The sequence below is a fragment of the Labrus bergylta genome, chromosome 4 (genome assembly GCF_963930695.1).
Source record: "Labrus bergylta chromosome 4, fLabBer1.1, whole genome shotgun sequence".
NCBI lineage: Eukaryota > Metazoa > Chordata > Actinopteri > Labriformes > Labridae > Labrus > Labrus bergylta.
In genome coordinates, this window is record NC_089198.1 from 32,731,257 (window position 1) to 32,748,756 (window position 17,500).

General features: G+C 41.3%; 2 protein-coding genes and 1 pseudogene across 3 annotated transcripts in view; 1 reads left to right on the plus strand and 2 right to left on the minus strand.

Annotated features, from left to right (window-relative positions):
* acot11a (acyl-CoA thioesterase 11a) overlaps positions 1-786 on the minus strand; it is a 14,696-nt gene extending 13,910 nt beyond the window's left edge. Inside the window, exon 1 of one of the 2 annotated variants that reach the window (XM_020651778.3) lies at positions 717-786. The gene's annotated coding sequence lies outside the window, so the exon portion shown is untranslated. Of the gene's footprint in view, positions 1-712 lie in introns of both variants that reach the window. The other variant, XM_020651779.3, reaches the window with a different exon arrangement.
* Positions 787-1,364: 578 nt separating this feature from the next.
* Positions 1,365-4,047, minus strand: LOC136179099 (uncharacterized; annotated as a pseudogene).
* A 185-nt stretch (positions 4,048-4,232) lies between these two features.
* Positions 4,233-17,500, plus strand: part of LOC109997345 (contactin-associated protein-like 2) — a 31,995-nt gene continuing 18,727 nt past the window's right edge. The window contains exons 1-4 of the mRNA XM_065954401.1: positions 4,233-4,600; positions 14,540-14,650; positions 15,922-16,115; positions 16,808-16,955. Of these exons, the coding sequence (XP_065810473.1) occupies positions 4,516-4,600; positions 14,540-14,650; positions 15,922-16,115; positions 16,808-16,955 (538 nt within the window). The 5' untranslated portion in view covers positions 4,233-4,515. The remainder of the gene's footprint in view (positions 4,601-14,539; positions 14,651-15,921; positions 16,116-16,807; positions 16,956-17,500) is intronic.

A 17,500-nucleotide genomic window follows, 5' to 3' on the forward strand; every position in this document is an offset into this window, starting at 1 on the left:
GTCCTCGAGCCATGACGTCACATCAGGTCACTTTGTTGTTCTTTGAAAGTTGTCAATTGTCAATTTCTGCAACTTCCTTAATAGAGATTAATTTTCCTGTCACCATCGGACCCGCAGAAAGTAGAACATTTCAGTGTGTATCATGAGGGGTAGCGTTGAATGAACAACTTAAATGTTGCTTTGAAATCACGTTTAGTTGACGACTGAAGAAGAAGAGGGTGTTTCACAAATAACTACACTACGTCATTAATCTCTGATCATTTCTTCATCTTTGCTTCAACACACGGATTTTGTCGCATGAATTAAAAAGGAAACATCTCGGTACTCAGGTTTTTTTAACACCATTTTGTAACCAGAGATCGTCCTGCTAAATGACACAACAAGACAGACACGTTCTCACAGGTCTGAGGATGACGGTGAGGGCGACACTTTGCATGCACAGTGAACAAACTCGACAACTTTAGAGGTTGAAGAAACTCTAAACTACAAGGAAACATTTGCACAACAAATAGAGACATAAGAGACATGTTTCCTCCTGTGAGTCATAACTTTACTGCAAACAGAATCATTTCAAACTTTAAAAACATTACAGTTTCAGCTATTGTGACGTCAGCTATGAGCTAAAGTTAGCTGCGCGAGGCCAAACGGAATACAAATACAGGTTAAAAAGTTCCCTTTTGACAAGTTATAAAACTTTAAAACACAAACTCACAAACCTGTCTTCTGACACCGACAGTGTCAAGCTGTTTGTTGATGTGATGGTCTAATCAGAATAGCGTGTTCCGGTAATGACTTTCAGAATAATAGCCTCGTCAAATACGGCCGTAGTCTGCTTTTCAAAATAAAAACTGTTATTATCAAATGTATCTCCAACAAAGTAAAACAGTTACAAAATTGTAATCCAAAAATTAATTAGTAGACTAATCATACATATTATACTGCTACATTATGAAAGTAATCATGCTAAACAGTATGTTGTATATTTATAAGTCATATGAATAATTATAATGATTCAATGATGCTGAAGGTCAGAAGTGAGGACATGGCATCTAATTTGTTTTATGATTGAATTGTTCAAATATTGAGAATGACTTTAAATAATTAAAAAATAAGACATAATGGTAATGGTAAATGTTAAATGGACTTGAGCTTATATAGCGCTTTTCTAGTCTTCCGACTACTCAAAGCGCTTTTACACCGCAGGTCAGATATACCTGATTACTTTACTCTCTGGACATGTACTAATGTATCTGAAAGCCAGCCAAGAACATGAGATCACTATTTGAATGCATGTCACATCATTGACGGTGCCATTTCTCAAACTTCATTAAACATCAGCAAGAAAGCACAAGTGTGATTATCAATCAATCTTTATTTGTGTAGTGGCAGTTCATCTCAAATGTTACCTCAAGACTCTTTACAATAAGAGCAGGTCCTAACCTTTGTTATATTATCTACAAAGACCCAACATTAGTCCACCATGAGCTTCCTTTTAACGGGCTGAAACCTCGAACAGAAGCAGACTCATGAGGAACCGCCATCTGACCAAACTGTGCTGGACTTGAAAAGATGGAGCGAGAGAGACAAACAGAGCAACAACAACAACAACAATAAGATAGATTTATAGTTAGTAATGATGTTAAAAGTTTGTATGTTAGCAGCTAAGTATGATAATAGACTGATCCGTTAGAAACTGTAATGATTGAATGGATGTGACTGATTTTCCCAATCAGTGCATCTCTATATTTGATGTCTCAGACTAATGTATGAGGTTTGAGACCATGTTGAAACCAACATTTTATAAATAAAATGTATTATTATTACACTGAAAAACTCAACCACACCTTTTCTATGTTAGCTCTCTAATTTAAGCAAACCTTCTTGTGTTGACCGACTTAAAGTCTTTGATTTCATTGAGTTGTATTCTTGATGTTTGTGTCATGATGCTATAATTGTTTAATAACTCCTCCTGCAGCCATTAGTCACCTTTTAGAGATATAGATGTACTGTACAGTTCACAACATGTTTACAAAGTAGTAGTAGTATCAGAATTTAGAGAAAGTCCCACAAGTCAGATTTATTTTCTTTGCAAAAAGGGGCTTTTCAGCATCAACTAATGGTTCATATAAAGGTGTTCCACAGGGCAGTACACTGAACTGTAAAATATATTGCAGAAGCTACATCAATTCAATTTATTTGTATAGCGTCAACTCATAACAAGTGTTATCTCAAGACACTTTACAAAAAGCATGTAAAGTACCTTACTCTTTGTCTGTTAACATTACAAAAGAGCAGGTAAGAAGACCTTACTCATTGTTATGTTACAAAAAGCAGGTAAAAGACCTTACTTATTGCTATATTACAAAGACCCGGCCTATCCATCATGAGCACTTTAGCAAAGCAGCAAAAGTTACAGTGGTAAGAAAAAACTGCCTTAATAAAAGGCAGAAATCTTCGGCTGGATCCCCGGCTCATGATGAAACAGCCTTCACAGGCCTAGACTGCACTGAGCTTGGAAAGGGATAGGGGGAGAGATGGGATAAGATGCAGGAAGAGGGATAGGGAGCAAGGGGGTGGGGGGAGGCAGACCGTCCATCAACAATCCGTTGGTGGGGGTTTGTTCTGGCAGGCCGTCAACCAAAGATCCGGTGGGGAGGGGGTATGGGTGGGGTGGGGTGGGGGTTGCTCTGGCAGGCCGTCAACCAACAATCTTGAGGAGCCTAAGAGAGCTCAAGAGCTCTCAGGAAAGTAGGTGGTTAGTGACTGAGATTTACAGATAGATACATGCAGTAATATGATGTACTGTATATGAACAGAGAGAGAGAGAGGAGCTCAAGGTGCCAGTTCCCCCGGTAGTCTAAGCCTATAGCAGCATAACTAAGAGCTGGTCTACACCAGCACTAACTGTAAGATTTATCAAAAAGGAAAGTTTTAAGTCTATTCTTAAAATACAGACTGTATCTGCCTCCCGGACCCCGGCTGGAAGGCGGTTCCAGAGGAGAGGAGCCCGATAACTAAAGGCTTTACCCCCCATAGTACACTTAGAGGCTGTAGGTACCACCAGTAGGCCTGCACTCCGGGACCGCAACGCTCTCGAGGGACAGTACGGCACTAGTAGCTCCTTAAGATAAGATGGTGCCTGGCCATTTAGAGCTTTGTAAGTGAGAAGAAGGATCTTGAATTCTATTCTAGATTGTATAGGGAGCCAGTGCAGAGAAGCCAGGACAGGAGTGATGTGGTCCCATTTCCTGGTTCTGGTCAGTACACGAGCTGCAGCGTTCTGGACCAGTTGAAGAGTCTTTAGAGACTTGCCAGAGCACGCTGACAAAAGAGAGTTACAATAATCCAGTCTGGAGGTAACAAATGCATGAACTAGTTTTTCTGCATCATTTTGCGACAGGATATTCCTGATCTTGGATATATTACGAAGGTGAAAATAGGCTGTTCTTGAAACTTGTCTGATGTGAGAGCTAAAAGACATATCTTGATCAAAAAGAACTCCTAGATTCCTAACAGTGGTGCTAGATGTCAGGCTGATGTCACTAAGGACAGTCAAATCACTAGAAAAAGTCTCTCTGAGGCAATCTAAATGACCTTTAGATTGACTCATAAAGAGTTGAGGGAGCATCAAAGATGATACCATCCATGTATCAATATATACACGAATGCATGGGTGATATCTGCCCCCCCACCTTCTCCCCCATTGTATGTTATAAATCTTTATTTAATATTACAATTTTTCTATAGGCTATAATAAATTGTATAGCCTATACTAGTCGGTGTTAGTCCTGGTAGGCCTATTAGTAGTTTTGCTTATAATATGTTTATATTTAATGTTGTACTTTTTGTACATAGAGCTCAGCTACTGAAGACAGATTCCGTGTGTGTGTGTGTGTGTGTGTGTGTGTGTGTGTGTAAGCATACATGGCTAATAAAGCTGAATCTGATTCTGATAAAGATATGGTCAATATGGTTTTAAAAAAAATTAAATAAAGCAAATGATTTCAGAGCAGCCATTGGTCTACCATGAATTAAAAATACAGAGCTATACGTTTATCTTACGTCGTACCCCCTGCTCCCCTCTGCCACGTCCTCAGTCCTGGGGAACCTTTATTGTTGGAAATATAGGACCATACCAAATGCGAGCGAGGGTGGGGGGGTATATTTGTTATTCCGGCTGTTCAGCGCTTGGAGAGCATCTGTCTGTCTGACCATGCGCCTGGAGGAGCTGGAGGCCCGGCCCGCTGTGTTCACCGGAGAGACCCGGAGGTTTGTGCTCAGAGCCCGCTACTGAGCCGCTGGAGGAGAGGGTAACAAGAGGAGAAAAGGAAACACATTCAGGGCGCAGCGGGACGACGGCCATTGCATTTTTTGCTTTCTCTGCTCATAAAGAAAGGTAGCAGCATCCCTTCTGTTTATCACCGGGAACAACAGACTGCCCAGCGGACAGGGAGCACAAGGAGCCCGCTTCATTGTCTCTCTTTGTCTCTCTGACTGAGAGCATTTACTCTCAACATGTCTTATTATGTGACGATGCTGCTGATGCTGTCAGTGCTGTGTAACATCATCAGCACCTCCAGCGCTGCATCCTCTGTATCCAGTAAGTACACACACACACACGCACGCACGCACGCACGCACGCACACGCACACGCACACGCACACACACACACACACGCTAGCAACCTAGCTAATTTGGTGGCTTGCCCCTGCAGTCAGGGATGTGGACTACAGTCAAGACTCAGCATGAGATCAAACCACTAGCTTTATCAGCAGGGCTTGTTGTTGTGCAGTATACTGTGGGCAGTGCATTTCATATATGTCACACACACACACACACACACACACACACACACACACACACTCTCACACACACAATCTGCTTGTATTCAATAGAGCCAACATCACGACTTCTCTGGTACTTAGGAAAACAAAACCTTTAAGAGCACAATGTTTTAAAAAACAGAAATAAAATCAGTAAAAAATGGAGTCGGGACATTAATAGCTACTTTTAGGTGTTGGAATCACAGAGTAACTCAGGATACGATACGATTCTCGATACAATTTGCAATACATTTGTGACACTCGATATATTGCAGGACAATCGTGTTCTGATGCTGCACATCATCTGAGAAAGTGAACAAACACATTATTCACCTAGAACAGTAAAGGGCAGTGTTTCAATGTTCACTGCAATTTTGTGTCTTTTTCATAGAGTTTGACAAAAAATAAATACATATCTTAGTGTTTGACAGACATGACCACCTCGTGTCTGTAAGCATGTTGTGTTTAAACACAGTTTGTAGATCCCGCTGCCAGGGGGCTCTCAATCAAAACAATAACAAAAGATCATGTGGAGGCTGACAGAGAATCATGGGAGTGATTCTGTGCTGCTGATCACTGTTCTGGGACCATCAATACAGGGAATATTGATTGGCTGCTACTGCTTATGATTCGCTCTATGGTAGCAAATGCAAAGCATCACGATTCTGCAAACAGCGGGTCTCAGTCAGTAAGCTTCTATTCCTCTGTAGCCTTTAAACTCTTGAGCACCATCACGTTAGAATGCATGTCCCACTCATTGTCACAACATGGACAGTGATGGTTACACGAGACAGGACAGTGATACATACAGCTCCCCTTGGGATCAGAGTCACATTGGCTATGAGCTGATTCAGGGTTGTACGATGCCATCCGATGAAAACTGACAATTGAATCCCATTTGTTTTTACTCTAAAGTCCCTGTAAAGTAAAATCAGTAATACGTCTTCAAGCACGCTAAATATGTTGCAAGAAGAAAGCTTTAAACATGTGCAAAGACTAAGAACTATGTTTGACTGATTTCTGATTTTTGACCGTTATTATGGTTTTCTCAAGTTTCAGTTCTAGGTTTTAATGGGCGGAGCTAAGTCGGGTCGTTATTACGTAGATCGGCCCTTCATCTCAACGTTCCATGCTAAGCGATATAAAAACACTGAGCGCTGTAGCATCTTCTAGCTAGCTATGCCTTCATACAGAAAGTGTATCTTCCCTGGATGTCAGAATTTGAAGAACAGCTCGGTCTGTTTGTTCAAATTAAAAACTGTTAGTGTGAGGGACAAATATGAGCGTAGTGATTTCTAACATAGAGATTTGTACATTTTCTCACTTAATGTGTTTTCAAATCACTGCTTAAAACAACGTTCTTTAATTTCTCTAAGAGTCACAAATGAAAGTCATTTCAGTAATAAATGAGATGGAAAAAAACACTGCATGGACGGAGTGTTTAGAATAATAGTCATGACACCACACACAGCCTTTTAAGACACCTATTTTTTTCTCTACTTTTTTTACTCAGGTTGCATCAGGTGTTGTTGTTGTCATTAGCTTGGTTTGATGTTTAGATCTTTAGAAGTTTGATCAGGGAAACTTGACAAGCCGTTGTCTTGCAGCGCTAGCACGCCGTTTAAGTTGACCAGGACGAGCCTATAGCTCATGCTGCTTCTAAAAGGAGAACCAATAGAGAGCAGCGCAGAGGGATGTGATTGTATTTGAGGAGTAGATGTAGCCACCATGAGGTTAACCATCGCTTTTGAAGCATCATATCCTACATCGCTGTGTTAGTTTTCATATCATTACATATTTGATGTATTTGCTCATTTCAGTGGTTTCAATGGTTTCAACACAATAAAACACAACAAGATTTCTCATAATTCTGAAACACTGTTCATGAGCAAACAGGAGCAGGAAAACGTATAATACCTGCCCCTTTCCTAATAACACAAGATACTGTTTAATAGAATAAGATGGCTAACCTGTTGTTTTCTCTTTCTTTCACAAAACAAAAAATAGATCAACAATATAGAAACAATCAAATACAATCTGTTAGATTAACTCAATACATTCATCATTTCCCAGAACCTTTTCTTTATACAATCTTTTAAATTGAATGATAGTTGAGCAGCATTTTAAATGATTATCGACAGAATTCCATAACTTAACTCCATTTACTGAAATACACATTTGTTTTAATGTAGTGCGTGCAAATGGACTTTTAAAATTCATCTCCGTCTATGATCCTCCTCATTAGATGTAAACACAAACGACTTCTGTACATGTTCGGGTAATGATCTATTTCTAGCTTTAAACATGACTAATGATGTTTTCAAGTGAACTAGATCCTGAAATTTCAGCACATGTTTTAGCAGACATGTCGACGTGTCCTTGGACACTTAACCCCGAGTTGCTCCGGCTGCGTGTGAATGTGGTGTGAATGTGTAGGTGTGACCTGCGGTGTAGAAGTGCTTTAAGTAGCCAGAAGAAGACTAGAAAAGTGTTTAACAAGCTCAAGTCCATTTAGGAGGAATAAGGGAGCAGATGTGGAACAGTGTGGAGTTACATATTGTGTGTTCATAGCTCTACAGTTTATACCAAGACTTTATACTTGATACCTGATTATTAGAGCTAACAAGTTGATATTATAATATAAGAAAGATGGAGCACAGGGGCGCCAGTGGGCTGGTGTTTATTTTTTGAGGGTGGTCCTCGAGGTGGTGGGGTCTGGGTTCAGGTTCTGCCTGTGTGCCTCCCTCTCTCTCCCTGATTTCCGGCTCTATCCTCACTCCTGGTCTAAATAAAGACATGAAAGCCCAAAAATAAATCCAAACAAAAAAAAGGAGAGATTGAGCACAGAACTCTAAAATGCACAGCGGGTGAGGCGCTGACGTCCTAGCGTGTAGGTTTCTACCCCCATGTACGGAGACTACAGTCCTCCAGGCAGGCGACCTGCAGCTTCTTTCCTGCATCTCATTCCTCGCTCTCTCTTTCTCTCTCTCTCTCTCTCTCTCTCTCTCTCTCTCTCTCTCTCTCTCTCGGTTTCCTTCTCTGCCCACTGTCATATCTAATTAAAGGCAGAAAGCACAACTGGTCGTATTACTGGTTCCATTTTACACTTACAGCAACAGTCAAAATTGTTTGTGTTGAAGTGATGGGCTGGAGGGATTATTTGTTTGACTGCTCACAGTATTCTGGAAGAATCTTGATACACAAAAACATAATTTCACTTAATTCCAAAATCATGTCAGACACCATAAAAGCTGGGTTTCACAACTTGTTTGTGATTACACAACACTCAAGTCCTTAGCAACGATCATAAAGCAGAACCTGTTTACATGCTGCAGCTTTCAGCCACATGAGCAAAATGTAAATATGAGTCACTTTTGTTAAACACACTCTTTTGTTCAAACACAAACAAGAAGTGTAGTCCGACAGTTTCTCATTTCACAAATTGTTTTTGTGTTTCATCAAGTGTTTTTTGCAATTGACCCTCAGGGCCACCGTAGATCTAGATATCAGACACCTAACGGGTGTTTTGAAGACATGGCAAAATTCAGGAAAAAACAATTTGAGATCAAAGTACCACAGCCTAACCACCATGGTGGATCACTGTTTTGATTTGATTTGTTTCACCTCGACCTCAGATTGAATGTGAACTAGCTTTAGGGCTCTTCTCTAAAACAGATGCTGCTCATAAAAGAAACTGTCCAAATCATCCCTCAATGAATAAGTTCACTTTGTACCTATGAGGCTGACAAATACAATCAATAAACAAATCTGGGCTCAAATGATTCTAAAAAGTGTTGTTTCAACTAAAACATCTCCATCCACTACGCTCTCCTAGTTCTTCTCTTGTTTGTCAGCCAGTGTGTGAATTAGCACCGACCAATAGTCTGAGGTTTAGACGGCTAGTTGGGGCAAAAAGAGGAAGTGTCCCAAGTGTTCAGGACTCCATCTGACAAGTCACATGCTGTTAATGCAACACATTGTTCAGCCTCACCTAGCATCCTAGGATTACTGTCTCCATCCTACACCCAAAATATTGATTCCTTTCGATCTTGTTTTTCACAGATGGCTTTGTGTTTTAAGAAACTCGTCAGTGGGCTTCTTCACAGACCAGATGGTCCTTTTCTGTCTGGTGCTGAACATCCCGTTAATGTAGCGCACTGTGCTGCAAAACAGCTGAGTCTGTGTATTCAGCAAACACCTGTTTTTAATGTACATGCTTTCTCAGAGAATTTTAAATCCTCTCCCCCGGAGGAAATGCAGGTAAAACATAAAAAACCTAGACTGTAGATTGTATTGTTGTCGGTCTGGCCTGAAAACGTTTGTCTCATTAAATAGTGTGTGCAGTAGCGGAGCGAGTGTGGGGGCAGCCGTCCCGGGCCCACTGTTGTCTCAAGGGGCCCACTTTGAGCCAAATTTAACATGCGTTTTGTTATTTAGTTGAATTTTCTAATAAAGTTGGTTTGACTAGGTCTGAGTTTCTCTTTTCTTTTGTCGCAATCAAGACACAAAATGTATTTTGTAGAGCAGAGAGGGGCCCCCCTCCACTGCCAAGGGGGTTCTCAACTTCGGCAGCAAACAGCACCAGCAGGGTGCTGTGGCCTGATTGTAATGTCATTGATTCCACCTCTTAGCACCCCCTTTGCTGGGCCCCCGCTGCTGTCTGGAGTTTTAAAAACCTAGTCGTCTGTCTGCTTTATTTCTGTTTACCTCACAGTTTTTCGTAACATTAAAAGTGTAAAAAAACTAAATAAAAATGTTTTCTCATTGACAACTCAACCCTCAACAACTCAACCTGGCAAGTCTCCTCCCGTTGCTAGCTCCACTAAAGTAAACGAAACTAGCCAAGCAAATAAACATGTTAGGAGGAGCACCCAGCTAGCTGCAGGAAAGCAACAGTGCTGATGAAAACTTAATTGGTAAGTTGTTTCATCATTATTTGTGATTACGCTTAGATGCTGGTCTTTTGTTTGTGGGTGCATGTGTTGTAGACCACCGTGTCTGCTGGTTATTGTATGAACGGCTGTCACTGTTTACAAAGTTTGTTGTGGTGCGTGGGTTGATAATGTGTGGTTTTATTGTATTGTCTGTTTGGCTGGATGAGCGTCCAACTTCACTGAATGTCAAACTGTAGTTGCCTTCTATCTTTGGTTTCCCGTCCGGTTAATGAAGTCTGCTTTACTTGTTTAATCGGTGGAATATGCGCACAGACATATCAGCACTTGTTCTGCTTAAACCTCAGCAGGTCACTCACTGATAAGTCCCTGTCACTGTAATAGCACCCTTTGTAATCTGCAGCAGCATTTCTCTTCGTCCCGCCCCGTCTTGTATCTCCATACAGCCGATACTATTCCATAAATGCTATACTATATTACTATGTAGGCTACAGCATGTGCGATATAGCCTATAGACAGTTTAAGGGCCCACTATTGGTCCCTGCCCCCTCTACAATGAGCCATAGGCTCCGCGCCTTAGTGTGTGAAAGATAACATGCTCGTCTCAGAGTCACTGTTAGCTGGATCGACTAAGAAACCTCCATTAAACAGATCCTTTTTTGGCCATGGTGTCTCAGCAGGTGAAATTGTCTCGCTGCTCCAGGGTGGAGCGTTGTAAATTGGTTTGTATGTTTTCCCTCTCTTTTAGTCTCATTAAAGAGGAAAGAGTCTTGGCTGAGCCCAGTATGCATAAAAACGTCAGTAAACAGAGTAAAAACCTTATTGGACTGTCGACTAGTTAGTGTTACATTGACTGATGCAGGGCTCCATGGACCGCTGTACTCTCATCTGTAACTGATTGGTGGTGAATCTCTACTCTAGAGGAGACATGCTGTAAAGGAGCAAAGGTCGGAGTGGAGTGTTTAGGATTCCCTGACTTCCCCAGTCCATCCATGCTAAGGCTCTGGTTACAGGTTTTTGTACTATCCTGAAATGTGATCATGCCGATATGTGTCGTACTGACTGAGAAAGATGATCATTTAAATGTTTTTTATTTTCCAGATCAATGACACAAAAAAAACGTGTTTTATATCAGTTGTTCTTATCTCCATGATTCAACAGGATGAACTGTCTCAGTTAGCTGGTCGTCGCGTTCAGATAGCAGAAACTTAGCAGGCAGCACCAACATGTGAAAATCTGATTTATTCAGCTGCCTTTAATCAGAGAAAAAGGAGAAGTTTAAAAATGTCATCAGCTAACCAATAAAGACACAAAAGGTGTGAGAAGGTTATGGAAGAGCAGTTTAGTATCCAAGGAAACAAAAGTGTTCACAAGCAAACCTTGTAAAAACACAATCAGGCCGGTTCCAGTTTCCTCTGACGTCATCAGAAATACCAAGCCGCTGTGATGCTCAATAACAAATGATTAATGAGTTTCATGACAGGAAACTGATTTGAATGGTGCACAGGTGCAGTTTCTCTGATTTAAAACATCACGCTGTATCCACATTAAGGAGCTCATTGGTGGAGATCTTGGATTTTCTGTTCTGTAGTGGAGATTTAGTGCTGTGAAAGTGTGATCTATGTCTTTCCTCTTGCTGTGTATTTTGGCATCTGTTTTAATTTGATCTTTAAAAATATATATATTTTTATTTTTATGCCTTTAGCGTAGAGACTGGACAGTGGATAGATTTGGAAATCAGGGAGAGAGAGAGAGAGAGAGAGGAATGACATGCGGGACAGAAGCCACTAGGCTACCTGCGCCCCATCATTTAAAAATGTCAACAAGTTTGAGGTTCATAAAAACAGCTCTGAACCTCCTGTCATTATTTCACATGTCACTTTAAAAATCTACTTCTTCTAGTGTAAGTTCTTATTTATGTTTTGGAAGCTTCATATTGTTACATTGAGATTATCAGAGCAGAATTCTTCTATTTTTATCACCATGAAAAGAAACACATCAACTCACTGGACATTTGAAGACTTGATTCTTTATTTAGTTCAACAGAATTATATATTTTGGAGGGTTATCACAAACTATTACATTTTTTAATGAACAGTCTTTAATAAAGCGAGATGATTCATCTTAGTACACTTGTTCCTGCAATGGGCTAATCCTCCCTTTATCACACTTTATCTCCACTTCAGATTAGTTATCATGTTTTCTTTGTATGTTGGGTGACAGAGAGACCCCATGTGGGACTCAAGAAACCCCTTCTATATATCCAAACCTGTCAAGGCTTAGGATGTGTTTGAGTTGATTCATGTGCACGCTGGCTGGGAAGTCTCTATTGTTGGCTTTTTATGTAAACTGTCACTAGCATCAGTGTTTTGGTAAATGGACTTGAGCTTGCTTGATCTTATTTTCTAGTCTTCTGACTACTCAAAGCTCAGGTCACACCTACACATTCACACACTGATGGTAGAGGCTGCTGTGTAAAGAGACCATCAGTATTAACTCATCCATTCATACACATTCACACACTGATGGTAGAGGCTGCTGAGTAAAGAGTCCATCAGTATTAACTCATCCATTCATACACATTCACACACTGATGGTAGAGGCTGCTGAGTAAAGAGTCCATCAGTATTAACTCATCCATTCATACACATTCACACACTGATGGTAGAGGCTGCTGAGTAAAGAGTCCATCAGTATTAACTCATCCATTCATACACATTCACACACTGATGGTAGAGGCTGCTGAGTAAAGAGTCCATCAGTATTAACTCATCCATTCATACACATTCACACACTGCTTACAAAGCAGTGGGAGCAACTTGGGGTTAAGTGTTTTGCCCAAGGACACATCAGACATGAGGCTGAAGGAGCTGGGGCTCGAACCTTCGACCTTCCGGTTGACGACCGTCTCTACCATTGAGCCACAGCCGTCCTGTGTAGTTTGATTCCCCTTTTAAAGTTCAACACAACTCTGCCTGTCTACATGTATCACAACTAAAGGTCTAAATAACATAAGTTCATTGTAAGGTGCACTATGGACTACCACCCTCTCCACGTGTTGATGGATTGTAAAGGCCCTGACACACCAGGCAGACACCAAAGAACTAGTGGCGTTGCCTCACATCGCCTTTTGTCTTGGCCAAAAAGTTTTAAGAAAGCTGAACATGAATTTAAAAGCTGCAACTGTTTTCATTAAAGGAACAGTAGATATGTGTTAACTTTGTGTTGAAATCAGAAAATGACTCAACAACCTAAATAGTTCAAAGTATGATTGCTTGATTTAGATTTTAAGTGATTTAGAAAAAAACACTTTTTTATGCTACACATATCTCAGAAAGAAAAAAATGTCCCAGTTTCCATTTTAAATTAAATCTAGAATGTGGCAGAAAGTGTGGATGAGCCCTGATCTGAACAGAAGTGAAGAGGTGTCTGCTCGTACCGGGATTAACAAGCTCAGTGTTTGTCAGCTTGTCTACCAAACAAATCTATCGATCAGAGAGAGACTACAGCTCTGTGTGTATCAGTACAACAGGCTGTTTGCTTTCCTCTGGTCAGAAGACCTTGTGGAGTTTGGACTTGTTATGGACCGAGCAGAGGTTTGTTTATTACTGTCTGTAGTACACACACACGCACATACACATACACATACACAAACACAGACATCCACAACATGTTTTGGGTTGGCGTTGTGTGTGTCTCTGCATGCATGAAGTGATTTCTCAGAAGCCAGGAGACAATATCTTCTAATTTGGCATAAACAGCCACGTTAGAGACGTCAGTGTGATCAGAGGTCAGAGGTCACTGTGACCCTTAGCAAGCTTTTGACCATTTATCAAGAAATCGTTAATTCATTGATTATGACACAGTTTCACAAAGTTTTGACGTTATGTCCTGTAATACCTGGAAGAAAAGAATCTAATCTCCTCTTAGACTTAAAGATGAACTGACTCTATGGGAAGATCAGTGATCAAAGGTCAAAGGTCACTGTTACCTCATGCTCTCTCTTGGATCATATCCTGGTAAATGTCAGCCTGTCCATGCAATTGTTTTCCTTCAAGGGTCATTTCAGTTCAACATTTCTGTCCCTGCCACAGTGAGACCGTCATCGGTGTAAACTTCCACTTCGCTGGTTTGTGGAGGAAAAACCCAAGATTTCTATTTATTAAACAAATGTTGGTCAAAAGGTCAAATAAGACATAAAAGAAGAGCGAGTGTGCTGATCAGAAAGATGAACTGTTGTTTTTTTGTTCAGATTATTTTCCAGATTTCTTCCTTCAAACTGCTGAATACATGCTGGCTTGTTGTTTTGTAATGCATATGAGGGAGCACATTACCATGCGCTGCACCTGCCACACACACACACACACACACACACACACACACACACACACACACACACACACACACACACACACACACACACACACACACACACACACACACACACACACAAACAGCGGTGACCCCTCCCCCACCCAAAACTGCTTCTTATATGAAGTCCCCTGAGTGTGTGAGGAACAAAGGCCATGGTAAAGAATCACATAAACTCAAACATGAAGCCTCATGTGTGTTCAACGTTTAAAAGACGCCCTTTGACCTGTTTGTGTCCAAACTGAAGATTCATGTTGATCATAACAAAATCAAAAGTGACATCAGTGCTTGTTGTTGTTGATTTTAAATTATTTTTACCTTTTTTTTCTCTTGTCCTCATTAATGATACACAGAATTTTTTAGTAACAAAACTCATGCTTATAGAAAAGCTGTGTAGACATGATAATTCTGCTTTATCCCCCCTCCCCCGCCCCCCCCCCCCCCCCCTTTCAGGAAAGTGTGAGGACAGCTTGGCCACTCCTCTCCCCTTCAGCTCCTTCACAGCTTCATCAGCGTTTGCCCGAGGACATGAAGCTGGTCATGCCAAACTCAGTCGGAAACAAGGTAGGCCTTTGCACGGAGAAGTGTTGTTTTGTTCCTGCTGCAGCGTGTGCAGCATGTGACAATAGAAGCAGCACTTATTGTTTGGTACTCTGATGATGTGTTGATGCCACAGGCTAAATGAGCTCATGTGTTTTTATTCAAATAACTTCATATTCATCTGCCTGGAGTCATTCCCTCCTGATGACTGAAACATGACTCAGCAGTTTACAGGAACGTTTTCTGAAAGACCCATAAAGATAGTGTTACCCAGCTTCAGTTTGTAAGAGCTGCTGCTCTCTGTGGTGATGTTCAGGTGACTCAGGGAGGGGTGCTGCTCTCTGTGGTGATGTTCAGGTGACTCAGGGAGGGGAAGCTCACAGAAATAAGCTCAACGTGATGCCACAGTTTGGAATGAAGGACTGTCCTCGCGTCGACTGTCAGGCCAATAAATACATGAACTTCTGCTTTGCAACACAGCAAACAGACTTTGACACATCTCTCACTGATCGTTCTGTCCCCATGACAACAACAGGCTCGTCTGTCTCTCTTTGGAGAGTCGGGAGCACAGTCCAGCGTCGTAGAATTGATTTCTACTTCTTCTTTGTTTCATCTTGGGGTTCTCTCCTGTAGCACCGCCAGTGCCTGGCTGCTCATTGAAACAGCAGAGGATGAACTGTTGCCAAAAAATGTATGAAAACTAACTGTATTCATTAGGGGACAGTGTGTGAAGACATCATTTATACAAAGACAAATGAAAAGATGGTCGCACCAAATTTAGCGAGTTGCTCATTTCCATCTTCAGTCGTCACATGAGAGTGAGCCAAGACAAACCATGAGAAGTCCACTCAGCGGAGGACACATCTGCCCTGTGCTCGTGGTTAGGACTTCTTCTTTTCCTTGATTAAAACAACTTTGACCTAGCTCCTGGAAGAGACCAAGATCCAAGAACCTGGTCTGATGTTCAGCAGAGAGTCTTTGTCTGTGCAGAAACAGCGTCTGGAGGAAGGCTGGTTCATGTGCATCGTTACTGTCAAACAGCTTTAATAGGCTGTCCTCAGATAAACCACTACAGTGTCTAGAATAATGAGACTGGGTAGACTTCCTGTTATGAACATGGACCTGGACCCTCTTAAAAAAACAGCTCATACACAACTGTCATTAAAAAAATATAAAAACTATGATACTTCACTTTTTGTTCCAAATCTTCCAGATCCAATTTTCCCCACCGTTTCCCCTTTTTCTCTCCCTCCCATCTTTCAACCTGTCAATCCCTTTAACACCTGCACAACTAGGTGCTGGAGGCTGGTCACCCTTGGAAACTGACCATCAACAGTGGCTACAGGTGGACCTGGGTTCAAGAAAGCAGGTGGTTGCCATAGCGACACAGGGTCGCTACAGTAGCTCTGACTGGACCAGCAAGTACCGGCTGTTTTACAGCGACACCCAGAAGAACTGGAGGCCGTACCTACAGGATGGAAACATCTGGGTGAGGAAGAGTCTCTGCTTTCTTTTCATTGTTTTTGTCATTTTATGATATAAGTGCTATAAAAAGTGTATTCAAAGTTGTCATTAAATACTGCTTCCAAAGAGCTTATAATAATCATCTTATATTTCCATTATGAGTTAAAAGTAAATAAATGGATAAATCTTTATTTGTATAGCGATAATTCACAACAAGTAAATAAATGGATAAGGCCAGGGCTGTCATGTTTTCAGTAAAACAACTTTGAACAATTTAGAATATGACGAAGTATATTCGAACACATTTGCGGATTATTTACTTCCTGCTTGAATACAAACCTGCTTTTATTTTGAAATTAAAGAAGGACCTTCTGATAACTCAAGTTTGTTAAAGTGAAATGAGACATTCAAAGATGCAGCAGTGTCCTTCTTTTAAATCACTGAGACTACAGGGAGACACTGAGGAGGATGATCTACGGTGAGCCGTAAGGGACAAAATAGCATGAGATTAATAAAAATGTATGCATTCATTTCAGACGTTAACCGCATGATGATTAACATGTTAATAAATTAGATTAAGTTCATATAATACTTCTATAAAATACACTTTTAGATCAAATGTAAGTGGGACCACTACAGGCCTTAGTACAATGACACTACACTTTGACCTCCTCTACTTTAGAAGCTCCTGCAGCGTGTTTGTTTTGTGTGTTTCAGATGTTTGAGGGGAACGTGAACAGTGAGGGTGTGGTTCGGTATGAGCTACAGCACCCCATCCTGGCTCGCTACATCCGTTTCATCCCAGTGGACTGGAACCGTAAGGGACGCATCGGAGTACGCCTGGAGCTCTATGGCTGCTCATATTGTGAGTTCATGTTGACGACGATTTTAAAAGTCCAATCAGTAAGATGTGTAGAGAGTGAAATGATAAAGTGATCTTACTATATGATCATAAAGGAAACATGCTCTGTTGAAGTGCTGGCTTCTCTGACAACAATGCAGCAGCCAGTATGTCCTCCTTCTAACTTTAGATTCTGCTCCTGAATGCTCTGGATTTGTTTGGACCAGAGAAGGTAGGCGCTTTTAAGACACCCCCACACACGGCCGTTTTGGACGCCCCTCTGTTTGTCAGATATGAGAGCAGTTATCAGGTCAACAGGTGTTGCAGTGATGGAAGCGGGGCAAGAGAAGTGGTTCAGATAGAAGTGATTGTACCCGACCTAAAAAGCCTCTGCATGTTTCTAATAAGCTCCACGAGCAGAAACGTGCTCAAACTAGGATCAATATTGGAGATGCTTTTGAAAAATGGAGAGAGGTTAGAACACAGAAAGGTTTACAGACCCATGCAGAGCTGGATAAACACTGAAGCTTCAGTGTCCACCACATGGTGACCTGAGTGAGCATGGACTC